The following is a 17705-nucleotide window of genomic DNA, read 5'->3' on the forward strand; positions in this document are numbered from 1 at the left end:
TTTACTTCATGTCTGGGGAGTTTAGGTGCCTCCAATTGAATAGGGGCCACGGTGCTAGTTATCAAATTGACAGTCTTGACCTGACCTCTAAAAGTGGCTGTAAAGCAGTGCCTAGTAAATTAAGATAGATGCCAAATCTATATCGTGACTATGAAATGGGCATTCGGGTTTGAGGCCAAGACTTCACAATACATATATAAATACCAGCCTGGGCACGAGGGAAGACAAGCGCTCAATGACTGAACACAAGGTAACAGTGACTCACTTTACTCAGTATTATGATTGGCTGGAGATTTTAAATTCATTTTTAAAAACCAGACTATTGTACCACAGGGTAAAGATTTTATTCTCCTCAGTAATGGGATTGACTATGCCAAGGTGTAGAAGCAGAAAATGAGATCTGCCGATCTCAGTGCCAAGACAGGGGTGATAGAAAGCCACAACAGGTCACTTTGTGGGTCTTTTCAATGTTGCAGCGGCCTGGAAACCTGGGGAGGCCCGTCCAGGAAATGTCTGGCTCCAACTAGGGAAGATGGGAGAAGTTCAACTAGATCTGGTTTTAGGCAGTAGAATAAAGTCAAAACGGGCACTTACTGTACCTGTGCTGTTCCAAGGTTACTGGAATACTAACCAAGGAGCCAAAGGCACTAAGTAGTTCAGGAGAGAGGTTACTGGTCTGGCCCGGTCCCTCAGAGGCCACTGCCAAAGAGTGCAGAGAAGCCAGCAGAGTCACCGCCTGCTTGAGACGCCATCCATAAACAACCAAAACGGGTCAGACATCCCTGAAGACAAGAGACACGCCACAAACTTGCAACCTGAATTTTCATTTTTATCCACTGAGTTCATATGAATCTTGTTCCTTCTTCCATCCTTCCTGTTCACTGAAACTTGTCCCTACTTATTTTGCTTCCCTCTGTTTCGCAGATTTATTGCTTCCTGCATTGATATTTGGGGAAGAAGCAAAAAGAGGCTGTGATTTAGGTTCCTGTGAAGGCTCAGATTAAATACAGTGCTTCTTTCTCCCTAAAGCCTTCTACTTGGCCAAACTTAAATGAGGTGATGAGCCGTTAACTCAGAACCCTCTGCCCACCGCCTTAGTCTGTGCTGACCTCCAGCCAGACTTGTGGGGATGACAAGCAAAATGACGAGTGGCCAGGCATCCTCTCTGGAGTGTTCCACCAACCAAGGCAAACAAATACTCCGCAAACTGCACCAACAACCCTAAACTATCAATGTGCATAATCCCCAAAAGACACAGGCACACGTCTACTCAGATTTTTATAGGCAAAAGTCCACCCAGCTTTCTTGAGCCAGAAGGAAGCCATGAAGATCTCAGCTCCTCTATCTTCCCTCTATCCCTTAACATTTATGATTCACTAAAACACGAGTTTCTCTCTCCACAGGAGAAATCAGTGACATTTACTGTCACCTGTCACCCCTAGGACGGGTTATATTTCCTTTGACCCAGTAGTTCCCCAGGACCAAGGTGTTTCCCCTCTTTAGAGAGATTAGCCTTTAAAATTTTTGATCTGGTCTTTTTCTGCCCCCTCAGGTCATGGATTATATGGGACTTTTGAAATGTTATCCTCCTGGAGGAAAACTAGAGAAGACCAACACGTTAAAGAGAGAACTGCAGCAGTCTATGCAGACTCCATGCTCTCCTTTTCTCTCACCACTGCCATGTACCTGGTCACCTTTGGCATAGGGGCCAGCCCTTTCACGAACATTGAGGCAGCCAGGATTTTCTGCTGCAATTCCTGTATCGCAATCTTCTTCAACTACCTCTATGTACTCTCGTTTTATGGTTCCAGCCTGGTATTCACTGGCTACATAGAAAACAATTACCAGCATAGTATCTTCTGTAGGAAAGTCCCAAAGCCCGAGGCATTGCAGGAGAAGCCCGCATGGTACAGGTTTCTCCTGACGGCCAGGTTCAGCGAGGACACAACTGACGGCGAGGAAGCGAACACTTACGAGAGTCACCTATTGGTATGTTTCCTCAAACGCTATTACTGTGACTGGATAACCAACACCTATGTCAAGCCTTTTGTAGTTCTCTTTTACCTTATTTATATTTCCTTTGCCTTAATGGGCTATCTGCAGGTCAGTGAAGGGTCAGACCTTAGTAACATCGTAGCAACGGCGACACAAACCATTGAGTACACTACTGCCCAGCAAAAGTACTTTAGCAACTACAGTCCGGTGATTGGGTTTTACATATACGAGTCTATAGAATACTGGAACACTAGTGTCCAAGAAGACGTGCTAGAATACACCAAGGGGTTTGTGCGAATATCCTGGTTTGAGAGCTATTTAAATTACCTTCGGAAACTCAACGTGACCACTGGCTTGCCTAAGAAAAATTTCACAGACATGTTGAGAAATTCCTTCCTGAAAGCCCCCCAATTTTCACATTTTCAAGAGGACATCATCTTCTCTAAAAAGTACAATGATGAGGTTGATGTAGTGGCCTCCAGAATGTTTTTGGTGGCCAAGACCATGGAAACGAACAGAGAAGAACTCTATGATCTCCTGGAGACCCTGAGGAGACTTTCTGTCACCTCCAAGGTGAAGTTCATCGTCTTCAATCCGTCCTTCGTGTACATGGATCGATACGCCTCCTCTCTGGGAGCCCCCCTGCACAACTCCTGCATCAGTGCTTTGTTCCTGCTCTTCTTCTCGGCATTCCTGGTGGCAGATTCTCTGATTAATGTCTGGCTCACTCTAACGGTTGTGTCCGTGGAGTTTGGAGTTATAGGTTTCATGACATTATGGAAAGTAGAACTGGACTGCATCTCTGTGCTATGCTTAATTTACGGAATTAACTACACAATCGACAACTGTGCTCCACTATTATCCACCTTTGTTCTGGGCAAGGATTTCACAAGAACGAAGTGGGTAAAAAATGCCCTGGAAGTGCATGGGGTAGCTATTTTACAGAGTTACCTCTGCTATCTTGTTGGTCTGATTCCTCTTGCAGCTGTGCCTTCAAATCTGACCTGTACACTGTTCAGGTGCTTGTTTTTAATAGCATTTGTCACCTTCTTTCACTGCTTTGCCATTTTACCTGTGATACTGACTTTCCTGCCACCCTCTAAGAAAAAAAGGAAAGAGAAGAAAAATCCTGAAAATCGGGAGGAAATTGAGTGTGTAGAAATGGTGGATATCGATAGTACCAGAGTGGTTGACCAAATTACAACAGTGTGATAGCGTCTGCTTGTTATATTTTCACCCTAGGTCTTATCAAGAGCAAAGGGATGATGTTAATGGAAACAAATTGAAAGTTGTTCTTTGGTTTTTAAGAATAAGAAATAGGCATCGCCAAAAAAAAGTAAAGGACAAGGTGGGGAAATGGGCATTGCATATCTTCAATCTTTAAAACGAAAGGTTGTCATCAGAGAAAATTTACACACACACACACACACACACACACACACCCTAGGAGACTCATAGTCTCTTAAACTAAGATCAAATAAGCAAAAGCTTATTAGCAAGCAGAATCCTCTTTTACTCACACTGCAGATGTTGCTGGTATTGTGACAAAAACCTCCTGATTGAAAGGTCAGCTGCCAAGGCAGAAATAGCTTCGAGCGTCGCTCAAACAGTAAAGCTTCCAGAACTTCTGCAGAGCGGCAGCTCCAAGCAGCGTCTGTGGTTTAAGGTCTAAGGTCTTTGCCGTCTCATCTATCCCCCCAACACCCCAAGGGGATGTTTGTGAAAGTTCTGGCCACCAAAAGCAAGCCAGAACCTCAGAAACAGACACATGGCGGAATGGCCATCACCCATGGACTGAAACTGAGTCACCTCTAAACTCACCCGGGTGAGGCAGTTTTGTTGTCCAGAATGAATTTATCATACGCCCCACCCACCCACCATCAATATACTTTTAACATCAGTATGGTTTGGTTAATATACCTTTAAACCAATGACAGCTCCAGCAATGCAGAGTTAAGGCAATTCTATTTTGGTATATCTCGTTGCTTGTCACCAAATGGATCTGCTTCATTACTTACAGCTCTTGGCAAGAGGCTCTGAGTACCCAAAACCACAGAGCCAAACCGAAATACCTGGCATGATGAAGGAAAAGCAGGTGTCTACTTGAACCCAGAGATAGTATTTCCATTTTGACAAAAAAAAAAAAAAAAAAAAAAAAAAAAAGGCCAGCTGGTACAGCTGTTTGCGGTTTGGCCCTACATGCATTTTTTTTTTTTTGCATGGATGCCCAGAAATAACATCTGCCCACACATAGCTGAGGAAGGAGAAATGAACACTGACATGGTTATCTGCCACAGCTTCCCACTTGTAGTGCCAGTCTGCCTTTGCTCAGGAGACATGCTTGCTCAGAGATACAGAGAAGAAAAGTCCTGAAACTTTGTAAGTCCTGAAACTGAGAACTTCAGGCAGACATAAAGGGCTGAAAGTGAGATAAATGGAAATGACTGGAAGATGTAATCACCACCATAAATCTATCAACGATGACAGTCAAGCTTTCCTGCTAACCTGGCTGCACTTTCATCTTCCTGGTCCCCACGCCCCCCCACCTTCGTTGGTACCCCTCTACTTCCTTGCACGGCCCTTCTGTACATTATCGAGCCTAGATGTTTATACTGTTGACTTGCAGTATCTACAGGATCTAAACAGAAATGGTTTGATCTGAAGAGGCTGTGTATGTTGCCCCCGACCCCTGCATTTCTTTAAGTCTATAAAAATGAAGCTAAAACCTGGTCACACTTGAGGTAAATGTCTACAGTACTTTTCCCTTTTAGAGACGTAGCTTATTTAGACATCTGTAGTGGTAAGCATTTCCCCAAAGCACCTTACCCTTCCGGACCTTAGCGGATGTACTGTGCAACTTCCCCATCCCCTGCAGCGGAGGAAACTGAGACCTAGGAGAATAAAGTGACTCACCCAGGGTCACACCACTGGAGGGTTTCCATCATTTTAGCATGCCTAAGACAGGGCAGGCCAATTTTAGATCTTCTCATAAGAGGGCTACTACTCCCTTCAAAGTACATTTCCAAGGAAGAAACATAGGACTTATTGGCCATAAGGCAGACTTTTTTTTAATGTCTGGGTAATGTTTGGGATTTAGGTTTACCATTGTCTTTCCAGACAGCAAAAATTCCCAAATGATTCAGATGTAACTACACCAAGTGCAAACCTGTGCTTTCTATTTCATGTACTGTTGTTCACACAGTTCTAAATATATGTGCAGGGGATCATAGCTAGTGCATTACACACTTGTTCAAGCTCTCCTGCAAACACACTAAGTGATCATACCAATGTGTTATGCACTCAACTAGAAGATAATGAGCTTTAATCTAAGGACAAATGCAATCCTCGAAAAAGGGCAAGTTCGCATAATAGATCTGCGATCAATTCTCTCTCCAAGGGGCCTGCAACTAGGCTATCATTGATAAAACACAGCTGAAGAGGGGATTGGTTTTATTCTTAAATCATATGTTGCTAAATCATTTTCTGAAGAGCGTGTTCTAAATCAGCCATTGATTTAGTGCCAGCCACGTGGAGCACCTTGGGTTACAGTGACTCCACAAAACTGATACAACACATACCAATTAAGCAGATTTTGTTGAGAATTTAACCATTCAGTTTGGTCAACCAGAATGACTTATGTGGAACTTTATTTTATGACAGATAGTAGTTTTCCCTCTTGATTGGGTCTCTGCACACCTTGGGATATTGTATTTTTAAATGAAGGGCATTTTCAAACTTGTCAACTTCTCGTTTCAGCACTTGAAATCTAAGCTTATGGAATTCTGACTGTGGAATGAATGAATTATTTTGGGGGGAGCCTGCATGCCAAGATTGACTACTTATTATTTATTGTTAGATCATTATTACTTATTTGTTAATATTCATTATTAATAATTGCTCTGATAGCATTGGTTTAGCCCCACCATGGAGAAGACATTTTGAAAATAGGTCAGAATCACATCCCCCCAAAATTTAAGTCTTTACTTCATGAAGTTTTACTTTTTCAATTGCTATAAAGAGGGAAGGAACAATCCTAGCAAACACTTGCAAAAGTTTTATTTTTCAATTAATTCCAACCAAGACATTAATGTCCACTTTACCAAAGAAACTTATTTGGTTGGTTTTGAGTTGGTATTTATTGTTTGTTTACCAAAGAAAATATTCCATTCATCAAAAATATTTCCCCTGCTCAACTAAAAAAAAAAAAAAACTGTGATATTGGGCTTTCTTGGCCATTCATAAAGAAAAAAAGAAAAGTCAGGGTAAGGGTGATATTCTCTCATTGAGTTAAACTCAACAGAAGATGTAAATTCACAAGAAGCTTGGGGTTTGCAAGAAAGAAAATGACACTTGAAATAGGGCATTATTGTTAAGTCCTATAGCAATGGCCCAATGAATAGCATGAGGGCTCCTCGGGCTAAAAGGAGCATATTTGTTGCACAGAAAAAATAAGATAATCGCTGATGAAACTCCTTCGCCATTGTTCCAGCTCATAAGCTTTGTTTGGGGTTTGGGGGGGTTTTAGGTTTTGGGGTTTTGCTTTGCTTTGGTTTGTGACATTTGTTTGTGTTTGCTCCTACCTTTTCTACCATTTCTACCCCCTCAATTTTCAGGCAAAAGTGAGCTAATCAGATGCCATCCTCCATGGCTACAGTTATTTGTGCAATATGCTGCTCTGAACAAGGCCCTTGAGAACCCTTTTATTTTAACCAACCACCACCCAATTGTTCTAAGTGGCATTCTGGGACCATGACATCACTTTCCTCCAGCCCCAGCAATGGAGCGTGGCTGTGTCTATCTCAAGAACGAGTGGGCTGGGCAGCCGCCCTGAGGGTGTGGCATGAGTCAGAGCCTCTTGGACACAAATGATATCCTCCTTATAATGGCTTTTTATTCCTTTGGATCCTATTAAAGTAGCCCTGCAGCTTATAGTAGTGTTTGATCTCTGTGAATCTCTGTTTTCTCATCTGTAAAATGGCGATAATAACAGTAACTATCTTTCAATTCAGCAAATACTTACTGAGTGCCTAATATCACCCAGATACTGTTCTAGAGACTGGGGACAGCAGTAAACAAATCACATAAAAAAAAAATCTGCTCTCGAGAGCCTACATTTGAGTGATATTGTGGGTTTACTGTAAGGATTAACATGAGAAGATGTTCAGAGAGCACTCGTGGCAAGGCCTGGCATAGAGAAGGAACTCAAGACATTATTATTTGTAATTTGTCCATCCCACACAGTAGCACTAGAGCTCAGGATGGAAAGCTACAGAGAAGCAGATTTGTGCAGATCAGAGCCCAGGATTAGGGCTATGTAAAAACGCAGTTGTCCTGGTCATTTTAAGACATTCAAAATTTGGCTGGATCATCACTTAGTGGAGTGAGTGTGAAGGTGGCACAAGCCCTAGATGGTGGAGTTGGATTGTAATCCTTGAAAGAAAGGGATTACAGGTAGTTGGGAATGGAGTGGGGAGGGGAGGGCGCTTATTTCATTACTATGCCCGGCTTGTCTGAAGACATTTGAACATTCCTTTGGGGTAATTTGCTTTTAAGTCTGTGCTACATAAAAAGCACCAGGTATTTAAAGACAAAGTTCCTATTTTTTTAAAGCATGGTAAATCTGCAACACGAAGGAAAATATTAAATTAGTACTACCAGATTCTCTGGCAAAGAACTGAGAATGGCTTCAGCCAACACATTGCAGAGTACCTCCCCGTGGTGGTTACAACTGTTTATTTCTGTTTCATGCCAGTCCAGGAGAAAGCAAAGAGGAAAGTGAATGAGCTAAAATCCATTCACCTGAATAGGCAGTGTCAGGCTGTCCTCCCCAGCCCGCCTCTCACCTGCCCCCCTTCTGCCCAGGTGATGTGTTTGAAGTCCTCTGATATCTGTGAGGGCACCATGCAAGGAAGAGGAAGCGAGGTGAGCAGACAGCTATGGCCTGTGTGTCAATTTTCAGGTTAGATTAAAATGAGCACGGCAAAGGTTTGGAGGAGCCGACCCGGGGAAAGAAGGTTTCTTTTCAAAGTACAAAGAAAGCAACGTCTACCAAGGAGGCGACCCACAGAGGGCCCTTGGTGGAAGGAATGCTGTTCCTGTGGGACACGCCAGCCTCTTCCCCCTCCAGAATGTTGACACCAGATGAACCGTTGGATAGAATTAAGCTTACCCTTCTGTTTTTCACTTAGGAAAATGGAAACCTGCAGAAGTGAAATTACACGCACAGAGCCAGTTAGAAGCAGATACAGGACTATGATTGAAGTCTCCTAGCTCCTAGCCTCAGTCCTTTCTCCATTCTGCCACTTTACTGCCAAATTCTATGTGTCTAAATCACGGGCTCTTAACCTGGGGGCCATGAATGAGTTGGTGGGAGGGCGGGACTCTGAACTCCTTAGAATTGAATTATACGCAAAAATGTGTCTATATGTTCCATATGTGCATTTTCCTAAAGAGAGTTCATAGTTGTCATCAGGTTTCCAAAGAGGTCTGCGACCCCAAAAGGGTGAAGAACAACTGTCCTCAATTAATAAAGACCTCATTGGGAGTGTGATCCTAGTGTCCTCATTTTGGCTAAAGGGCAATCAACAATTTCTCAACCATCTTTTCTCCAAGGAGCCAAAACTGCTTCTAGGTACTGGTCTCTTCATGCCCAGCCAGGTGCCTACTACTCTTCCTTTATTCCTCATTCACTCATTTATTTTATCTGCAAACGTGTTTTCATTGTCCAATCTATGTTCTAGCACCAGTTAAACACACTCTCCAGGGCGAGACTGGGGAAAGGACCCCTCTGCATCATGCTCTTATTGGCAGAAAGAATACTAGGCCGCTACCACATTCTTACTGTTGCAACAAAGGAATATATAGCCTCAGAGTTACAGTAACCACTCCCCACACATAGACACACACAGAGGGGGCAGCCAGCAAAGGTGACATGTGGACGTGGGCCCTGTTAAAGAAGCAGCAGCAGAGCAGCCTATTTCCAAGCTTTACAGGTCTACGCTTGTGGCAGCAGCATGCCATCCTTGAAGGGGTGCTCCCAAGTGATCTCTATTCAAGAGAGGGAGAGAATGTGTCTCATTCATCTCGGTAATACTTGTAGTGAACACATAGGAAATCACGGCCATGGACATATGGTTACATTTAAGGACAGATGTGTCTTGGACACAGATATACAAATTGAAGCCCAGTTCTCTTGACTCCCAACCATCAGCTAGATATCGTAGACATGGATGGAGGAAGCTAGAGAATAAACGACTCTACGTGTACCTGTTAGTTGTGCTTCCTCTGGCATAACTTGAGGCACAAGGAATGTACCTGGGTTGTCCTAAGGGTAAGGCTGGGGAAGCACTGCTTAGCCCTCCCTGAAGCACAAAGGAGGCACGGGTGACCGAACAGTGTGCCATTTACAGAACCCTCTGCCCAGCCGTGAAAAGGGAAGCCTTCTGTTGAGGTGGAGGGATATCAGCCCCACTTTGTAGCATGTGATATGAAGTTTGAAGACTCTGCTCACTGAGATCTATAAAGTGCTTCATTTAATTCCCACAAAATGGCAAAGACTCGGCCCATTCCTATTACCCACCCATTCCAGGCTCATCCTGGGGAAAACCCATACGATTCTCTTTGGCAAAACAATGTACTTAATTTCCAGGGTGAAACTTCAACATGTCTGGCTCAGACTTTCACATCTTTATTCTTTAAATTAACATTCTGCCAGAACTGCTTTTGCCCCCTTCCAGAATCACCAAGGCAAATTCCATGATGCCTCCCAGGACCATAGGTGACTGGCCAAAATTGGTAACGACCCATTAGCGCTGCTTCACACACACACACACACACACACACACACACACACACCAGGCACACACACACACACCAGGCACACATAATGCATGTACACTCACACCTATAACACATATACACACATAAGTACATACATGCACATGCACACTGCCTTTTACAACATACCTGACACATTTGAGGCACATTAAAATGCTTTAGTAGGCCCAGCCCTGTGGTTTGGTGGGATTTGGCAAGCCAAAGGCTTCAGCTATCTGTAGGGAACCATAAAAAATATTATCTTCCCCTTTTATATGTTTCCTGTGCGTGAGCATGTCTGAGACCAGCCATATAATACACTTTAAGAAAAAGAAACCTGAGGAAGTGAATGTTTCTTGGAATTTACAAAGCGCTAACAGCTTTCTAGTGGAAAACTGCATTTGATGGAATTTTTTTAAGTCATAGGTGAGAACAGCAGTGACCCCAAACCACAGAGATCTCTCCCAAAGTCTGGAATTGTGGAAATTTACCTAGAATTTTTGCTTTGCAATCCAGCCAAGGAGAAAAGGAGTGGAGAGGAAGGAAGAAGTACATATGGGGTGGTCACTTCGCTTTGCCAACTCCCAGTCTTAAGGAGTGGGCATTTGCCGTTTATCTGCAGCATTAGTTTGATGGGAAAGCCAGTACCTTTCATCCATGTCAAGGAAAGGAGGTGCCACCCAGGGAAGCCTAGTGATAAGAAACATCAGTTTGGGAGAAAAGTCACACAAGTAACAGAAAGAACTATCGAACACCAGAAACTTACAGCCACCCCACAACACACACACACACACACAAACACAGGGAGTAGACATTAAGAGAAGTTGGGGAGGGGCTTCCCTGGTGGCGCAGTGGTTGAGAGTCCGCCTGCCGATGCAGGGGACACGGGTTCGTGCCCCGGTCTGGGAAGATCCCACATGCCACGGAGCGGCTGGGCCCGTGAGCCATGGCCGCTGAGCCTGTGCGTCCGGAGCCTGTGCTCCGCAACGGGAGAGGCCACAACAGTGAGAGGCCCGCGTGCCGCAAAAAAAAAAAAAAAAAAAAAAAAAAAAGTTGGCGAGAGGAGCCCTAGTGCAGTTCCTAAGATTTAGAGTGTGGCAGGAAAAAAGGTAATTATTGGGAAGGTGAAATGAATCAAATTTGTGTGCAATGAGTAGAAACATGAGCTGAGAATAATGGAGTTGTTCAGGAATCTCCATAAGATAAAAGATATGGAGCCTGAATCTATACTTTTTAAATAAAAGGACCCCACATTTTCTTTTGAATTCTCAATCCATAATTCCTCCTTAGTAACTTTATGAAACACACTCAGGTTCTATTTTTATTGTCTATGATCCCATAATTCACCCACCCACAGTTACGTATTCACACTCCACTTAGATTCTGTGAGCAGAGTTGTTGAATGCTAGGCCCAAACAAGGACAGTTTCAACTTGGGTTTAATAATTCCTTGGCCAAATTTCTCTCATTCCTCTAAATGTGCAGATGTTTCAAAGCTATAAAAAGGATGTCTAGATAGCCAATGCATTTTTTTAACATCAAAGGTAACTCCTGCCAACAATGATTAACAATGAAGTAGTCATAACAGCTAAACGTTCCTTTAGCAGTCCAACTTCAGTGGGTGACAAAAGGGAAGAGAATCTATATCAAGCATTTAATGATGCTGGGAAAGATACTCACCCTAGACATAAAATAGTTTAGAGAGCAAAATGTGGTCCCTCTCTTATTGTCACAGCTAATGAAAGAAGTTCCTGAAATTGCATATTATTCTGTAAAGGTTTGGGCTAAATCACAATGAATTTTAAAGTTGTATCCATGGCAATTGATCTGAAGATTACATCTTGTCAGTCAGATTAATCACTAAATTCAGCCTTCAGAAGTCTTATCTGTTTCTTCAACAGAGACCCCAGTGTTACCTTGTGTTTCCCACTATTTTAGTTGGGTTTCTTCACAACAGGAAAGTAGGTGATTCTGAAAGTAATAAATTACTTTTAAACTAAAAAGGAATATTCAAATCCTAGAGCACATTATTAGTTCAGCTTGGTCAGGTTTGAGACAGATAAGCATCAAACCCTACTGGGAAAAATACCACAGTTGCAACCCGCGCTTGACAAAGTGTGAGTCACACCACTTTGATCCGTGGCAGGCAACACCTGCTCAGGTAGAATTAATTGAAAACTTGCCCAGAAAAATTTCCCACAAAGAGTTAAAACACTTGTCTATCAAGGAGAATTAACCAACTCTATTTTTTACCTAAAGTCAAGGCATGTTAAAGATGTTTAAAGAAAATCAGGAATAAAAAATGACCAACTCCTTCAGGAAACAGAAAATGATGTCCTATATTCTGTAGCACTTGAGTTCCTCTGACACCTAAAATATGTATTTACGTCATCTCACACCTACACAAAAACAAAATCAGCAGGGAAAACCATCCCACTGATGATTGGCAATCCCACAGTTCCTCTCCATCTGACCAGCTTTCACCAGAGGGCAATACTTTAGGCTTACACAAGGAACTTATAGGCTGTAGCAGCCGCCGAGCCACTTAGCACACTAAACCTGGGAAATGCCTCATGCCAAATACATTGAGGCCTTAGCTGACTATCCTTTCATATTAAAACCCCATCTTCCAATAAAGCATCCTGTTTTCAATCTTGAGAGCAAATTCCAAGGGTAAAGAAGATTTCAAACTTATTGCTTTCACTTTTTCATACAGGTTTCTAATCTTCTGATAGACACCACCAAAGAGAGAAATGGCAGTGGGCCAGGGAAATATCTTCAGTTTTACTTTTTTTCCCTTTCCTTTCTTTTTTACATTCAGATATTTCAGTGCTTTTTAAAAGCAGTTAGTATGTGTTCTTTTTTGTTGTTTTTTTTCCCCAAATGAGCAATCAAAGAAGTTTATATGACTTAATGTCTTACAGATAGAGGTTTGGGTTTTTTGTTTGTTTAGCAGCAGATGTCATTTAATAAAAACCCTGCATATGGTGCCTTCTTTGGCTTTAATGGTCACAGTGTTACATCTCTGTCTCTGGAGAAAGAAAAGAAAAACACATTTCCTGGCCTCAGTTTAATATATGATCACAAACAGTCGAATAAAACTGTAGCAGGAACAATCCTATGTACCTACATGCCTGGGCTCAAAGGAAGTCAACAGAGGCCAAAGAAAAATATAAATTTGGTCTCTCTTTTCCATAGAATTCTGATCTCCCACAGGCATTTAGAGTTGAGAAGGAAATGCTCCGTGTAGGTCAACACCTACATGGAGAGGGAGCAGAAAAGCCTGCGAGGGGAGTGACAAAGCAGAATATATGCGTGCAGTGTCAAATCAGTGGTTGGGGGGTGTGGTGGGGGTTCATTTGAGTTGATTTCACAGGGCTAACTGAATGGATGCATGATTTCACCATCACAAAGAAAGTTTGAATCCAAAATTATATGTCACAGGTACCAAATTACAATATTGATCTTGTAAAAATGTAAAGGATTGGAATGATTTCAAATTTTCTCTCAATAGTTCTGAGCTGGGAATAGCAAAGAAGTTGCACTCATACTCCTGTCTGTTAAAGTCCTTATTTAGCCCATTTCCATGGAAACTGAAATCAGATCTCTCTCTCTCCCTCTCTGCCCCCACCCCCTTTGTTTCTCTCTCTCTCTCTCTTTGTCTCTCTCTGTCTCTGTCTCTCACACCACCCACATACACACACACACACACACACACACACACACACACACACACACGGGAAAAAAGCTGTCTAGAGTTTGGTGGGTGCCTGTGTGTGTGTGTAAACATCCACAGGCTAATTTCTGTGTGGACACTCTCTCATCAGTGGTAACTCTCCAACAAATGGAATAAAGGCCAGAAGGGCTTCCTTTTTCAGAAGCCAACCTGTAATGCAGATAAAAAAACTTAGGTCAGAAAACCAGGCCTTGACTAGCAAATCCTTGAAGAATTCCACTTCACAACTGCATGTTCAATTAATTTAGTTAACTAACTTGGAAATATTTTATGGCAGGAAGACATACATAAGAACTAAATTTAATCCCTTGGATTTTTGCCACTTTGCTCTACTCTCAAGCATCAACATTTCCCTAAATAGCCCAGAAAATAAGGACCAAGGGAAAAGCGAAGATGAATGAGCTCATTTTCATATTTCAACATATACTTAGTTAAGTTTCAATCCTAATGGCAAAATACGTTCACATTCCAGACTTATGCAGATATTTAGTAAATGATTCCATCTTAGTCCAAATCTCCCTTAAAAATAGACCAACACTCAAGCTGCTGCCTATAAAAGGGCACTGCTAAAACTTTCAGTAAGGTTGGAAGAAGAACGAATACTGCCCCTCTCCATACTCCTGCGATGATGTCATCAGGCAACCTGGATGCCTTCAATACATGGACAATTTCTGATAGGGGAAATATTTTACTTTCCATTTCTGTCTTTGTTCCATAGGAAAAGATAAAAACGGGATTTCTTTTTAAAGAATTTCACTTAAAAATGAATTGTAGATGATCATTTTGGAGCTCAAAGTAGATTCTTTTACCACACCCCTCAGTAAAGGTGGTGAGTTCTGTAACTCATGAAGTATTTTAGCTTTTGCTGGAATCCAAAGCAGGATGGAAAGCTGTATGTTTTAGCAAAGATCAACAGGGCATCAGGACAAAAGTCATGTTAGATATTAAACATGAGACTTCTGTTTTCAACCTCACTGCACCACATTCTCATTTGTGTTTATACTTGAATGGGTGGTCTTACACAGGGCTGAGGGGGCTGACAGTCGTTAATCAAAACCTGGGGGGAGGGGGAGGCAAAGATTTTAAAATGGAAAAGTCATTTCTTAGGATTAAAAAAATAATCAAGAGTGAGGGTTGGAAAAACTAAAAATTCTCATCACCAAGGCATGACTCAAGATGCCAGGCCCCTCCCTCTTGGGAGCAAGTGTTATCTTCCCCAGGGTATTATGTTGAGATGACATTTCATCATCTACATGAAAATCTTCATTTCTGCAGAAGGCATCACTGATTCACAAGAATATTAAAAAATTCCCTTGAGTCACAGCACTTAACTCACCAAACTCAAGAGGATCCACTGAGAGGGAGCCCTAAAAGAATGTGCAATAAATACTTATCACAGCAGCTTGAACAGGAACGCGGATGTGGAATCTGTAAGAATGTTGAGTCCCATGAACTGGAGGTCATTAAATGAAAGATCCCAGGCTGTTATATCTGTCTGCATTTATATGAATTAAGAAATGTGAGGTTGTTGGCAAAGGGTCCCACTTAATCTTTCGCTTTTGTTGACCGTGTATTGTAGAAAAATGACAAAAAAAAAAAAGAAAAAACCCTAATGTTGTTAACAGGCCTTGCCAATTGACCTCCCATGGTTAAAACGCAAATTTTAGAAAGAATCAGTACTACTGAATAATTTTTATAAATAGACATACTGAATCCAATGCTTAAACTTGAAATAACTATAGTGTGGTAGTCTGAGATTTGTACCCCTGCATGCCTCTCATGAACGCAAAAAGAATATCCTCTCCATCCCTTACTCTTTTACTGTTTTAGATGTTCCAGAAATATCCCTAGACTTGAGCCATTGTGGCTCAGATACTCCCCAAACAAACTTTTGCAAGTGTAAGCACTCAGGGGTTCCACTAAAGCTTCCAGACGAATTGTACCCTAAAAGTTATAGAATTATGCATCAACAGCTAGAGGACACAATTATAAGCTGAAATATTGTGACACACTGTGTAATGCCACACTATCAATGCAATGTTCAGTAAACGTATATCTTTTTGTCATTTTGTATTTATTTATACAGAATTAAAAATAAAGCACAGGACTAAAACCAAATATGTGTGTGTCCCTTTTACTTCACTTTGATGATGACAAAGGGAAAGCAACAAGCACCACTGCAAAAATGTTTGGCCATCACACAGCATTAAAAATAAGGAGATGCCAAGTTGAACATTTATTAATATGTGACCTGCCAATCAAGAATCTTCTTTGTCTTGGTATTATAACTCAAGAACTTTTCAGAATGTAGTTCATAAGTGCCTTCCATTCTGCTGTTGGCATAAAAATGAGGGGGATGAGTGTCTTAGGCTGGTTCTTCCCCAGAATTAGACCCAGAGACAAGGATGTGGGTACAAGTCATTTATTTAGGAGGTGATTCCAGGAGCACCAGCAAGGGAGAGGGAAAGTGATATAGGGAAGGAAGATAAGAGGGGATATGTAAATGAACCGTTACCTCTCTGGGCAACTGGGACTCAATCCCACTGGAGATTTCTGGGAGATAGTTGTGGAAAATGTGCCAGAATTGTTCCACCTGAGAAATGAGGAAGCTGAGGGATTTACCTTACAACTGCCATCAGACACTGGAGTGCAGGTGTTCTCTGTAGATGCTGTTGGCATACACTAAAATAGTGAGTGTCAAAGGATATGGACAGAGCACCAGTAATGTCTGCTACAAGGAGGAACATTCTTCAAGATACACACAGATAATGAACAATCTTATTTAATTCTCTGAGACATCATGGGTGTTGAAGCTGTAGTGCCATAAGCCAGGACTCAAGGCAGGCAAACTGAGGCCTAGTTAAGGTCTCCAGCAGAATTAACACCACCAAGGGAAAACTAAAAACTGGTCAAGGATATGGAAGAACTAAGGCTATAGGCACGGTCAACACAGATAAAGATCATGGCCCATAAGGTGCCATGGCAGCTAGGTCATCGTGAAGTATGAACAAAATAAAAAAACCAGATGACTCGAGAAAAACCAGGTCTTCAGTGTTCGGACCAAGAAGAGTTCCAATTCTAGGTTTACCTTTGTGTACACAAGAAGCTTCATATCCAGTGGTGTGCTGAAAAACTTTAACAACTGGCTTTCTGGGGAAGTGGGCGGGGTGGGGGGCGGGCATAGCCAATTTCAAGCTATTCACAGTTTAGTAACTAGCTCAAAAATTCCTAAAAATTTAATAATTGTCTCACAAGCTAGCATGAGCCGGCTCCAGCACACCACTGCCTATTGCTCTCCACCCAACATCCAGCCACCGTTTGAGGTTTGAAGGGCTAAGGGCGAACCACTAGAACATATCCAGATCCTAATATGAGAGGTTATCCTGTAACTACCTCAGTACCTTTGTGGGTAGAAGACACTATTGATTTGGGTTTCGGGGTTACTCAGTGGAAACTGCCCTCTTGGTACGCTCTGATTCCCCTTCATTGTTATCTTCCTTAGAGCCTTTGAAGCCCTTTGTGTCTGAAATTAAGATGCTGGCAGAAGTGCCTCTGGGTCAGACCGTGGCAGTCCTTTATTCCCACCTGCACATGGGCATCTATAATGTATTTATTTCATTCCATGTCTGTTCCAATAGCTTGTTCCCTAACATTTGCACCATGTATTTATAAGAAAATCAAACTATAGTCATATCCAAAAGCAGAAGAACCTGGGACTGGCATGAGTACTTAACTTAATGAACTCTTACTGCCACAACCCTGTGCATAGCCCTCTTCTGGATATTGTAGTTGATGCAGATTGTATCTGCCCCAAACCATGAACAAAATGTTGCACATGCAATTCAACTGAGAGACATGTTCAGTTCACACAACATCTAGCTTCTACCTCACGGAGAGGACAGTGATTCCTGTCTCTCCCCCATCAGTCACTGTCAACTTAAAAGCTTTTGCACAGCAAAGGAAACCATAAACAAAACAAAAAGACAGCCCACAGACTGGGAGAAAATATCTGCAAACAATGGTACCAACAAGGGATTAATTTCCAAAATATACAAACAGCTTATACAGCTTAATATCAAAAAAAACACAACCCAATCAAAAAATGGGCAGGGCTTCCCTGGTGGCACAGTGGTTGAGAGTCCGCCTGCCGATGCAGGGGA

At 42.2% G+C, this 17705-nt stretch overlaps 1 protein-coding gene and 1 long non-coding RNA gene across 2 annotated transcripts in view; one reads left to right on the forward strand and one right to left on the reverse strand.

Annotated features, from left to right (window-relative positions):
• Window positions 1-3867, forward strand: part of PTCHD1 (patched domain containing 1) — a gene marked incomplete at its 5' end in the record, with an annotated part of 51077 nt that extends 47210 nt beyond the window's left edge. Inside the window, one exon of the mRNA XM_079910260.1 lies at window positions 1553-3867. Coding sequence (XP_079766386.1) covers window positions 1553-3207 — 1655 coding nt within the window. The 3' untranslated portion in view covers window positions 3208-3867. The remainder of the gene's footprint in view (window positions 1-1552) is intronic.
• LOC307180336 overlaps window positions 1-17705 on the reverse strand; it is a 253751-nt gene that overhangs the window by 61392 nt on the left and 174654 nt on the right. The window lies entirely within an intron of this gene.

The sequence above is a fragment of the Stenella coeruleoalba genome (assembly GCF_951394435.1).
Source record: "Stenella coeruleoalba genome assembly, chromosome: X".
Classification (NCBI taxonomy): Eukaryota; Metazoa; Chordata; class Mammalia; order Artiodactyla; family Delphinidae; genus Stenella; species Stenella coeruleoalba.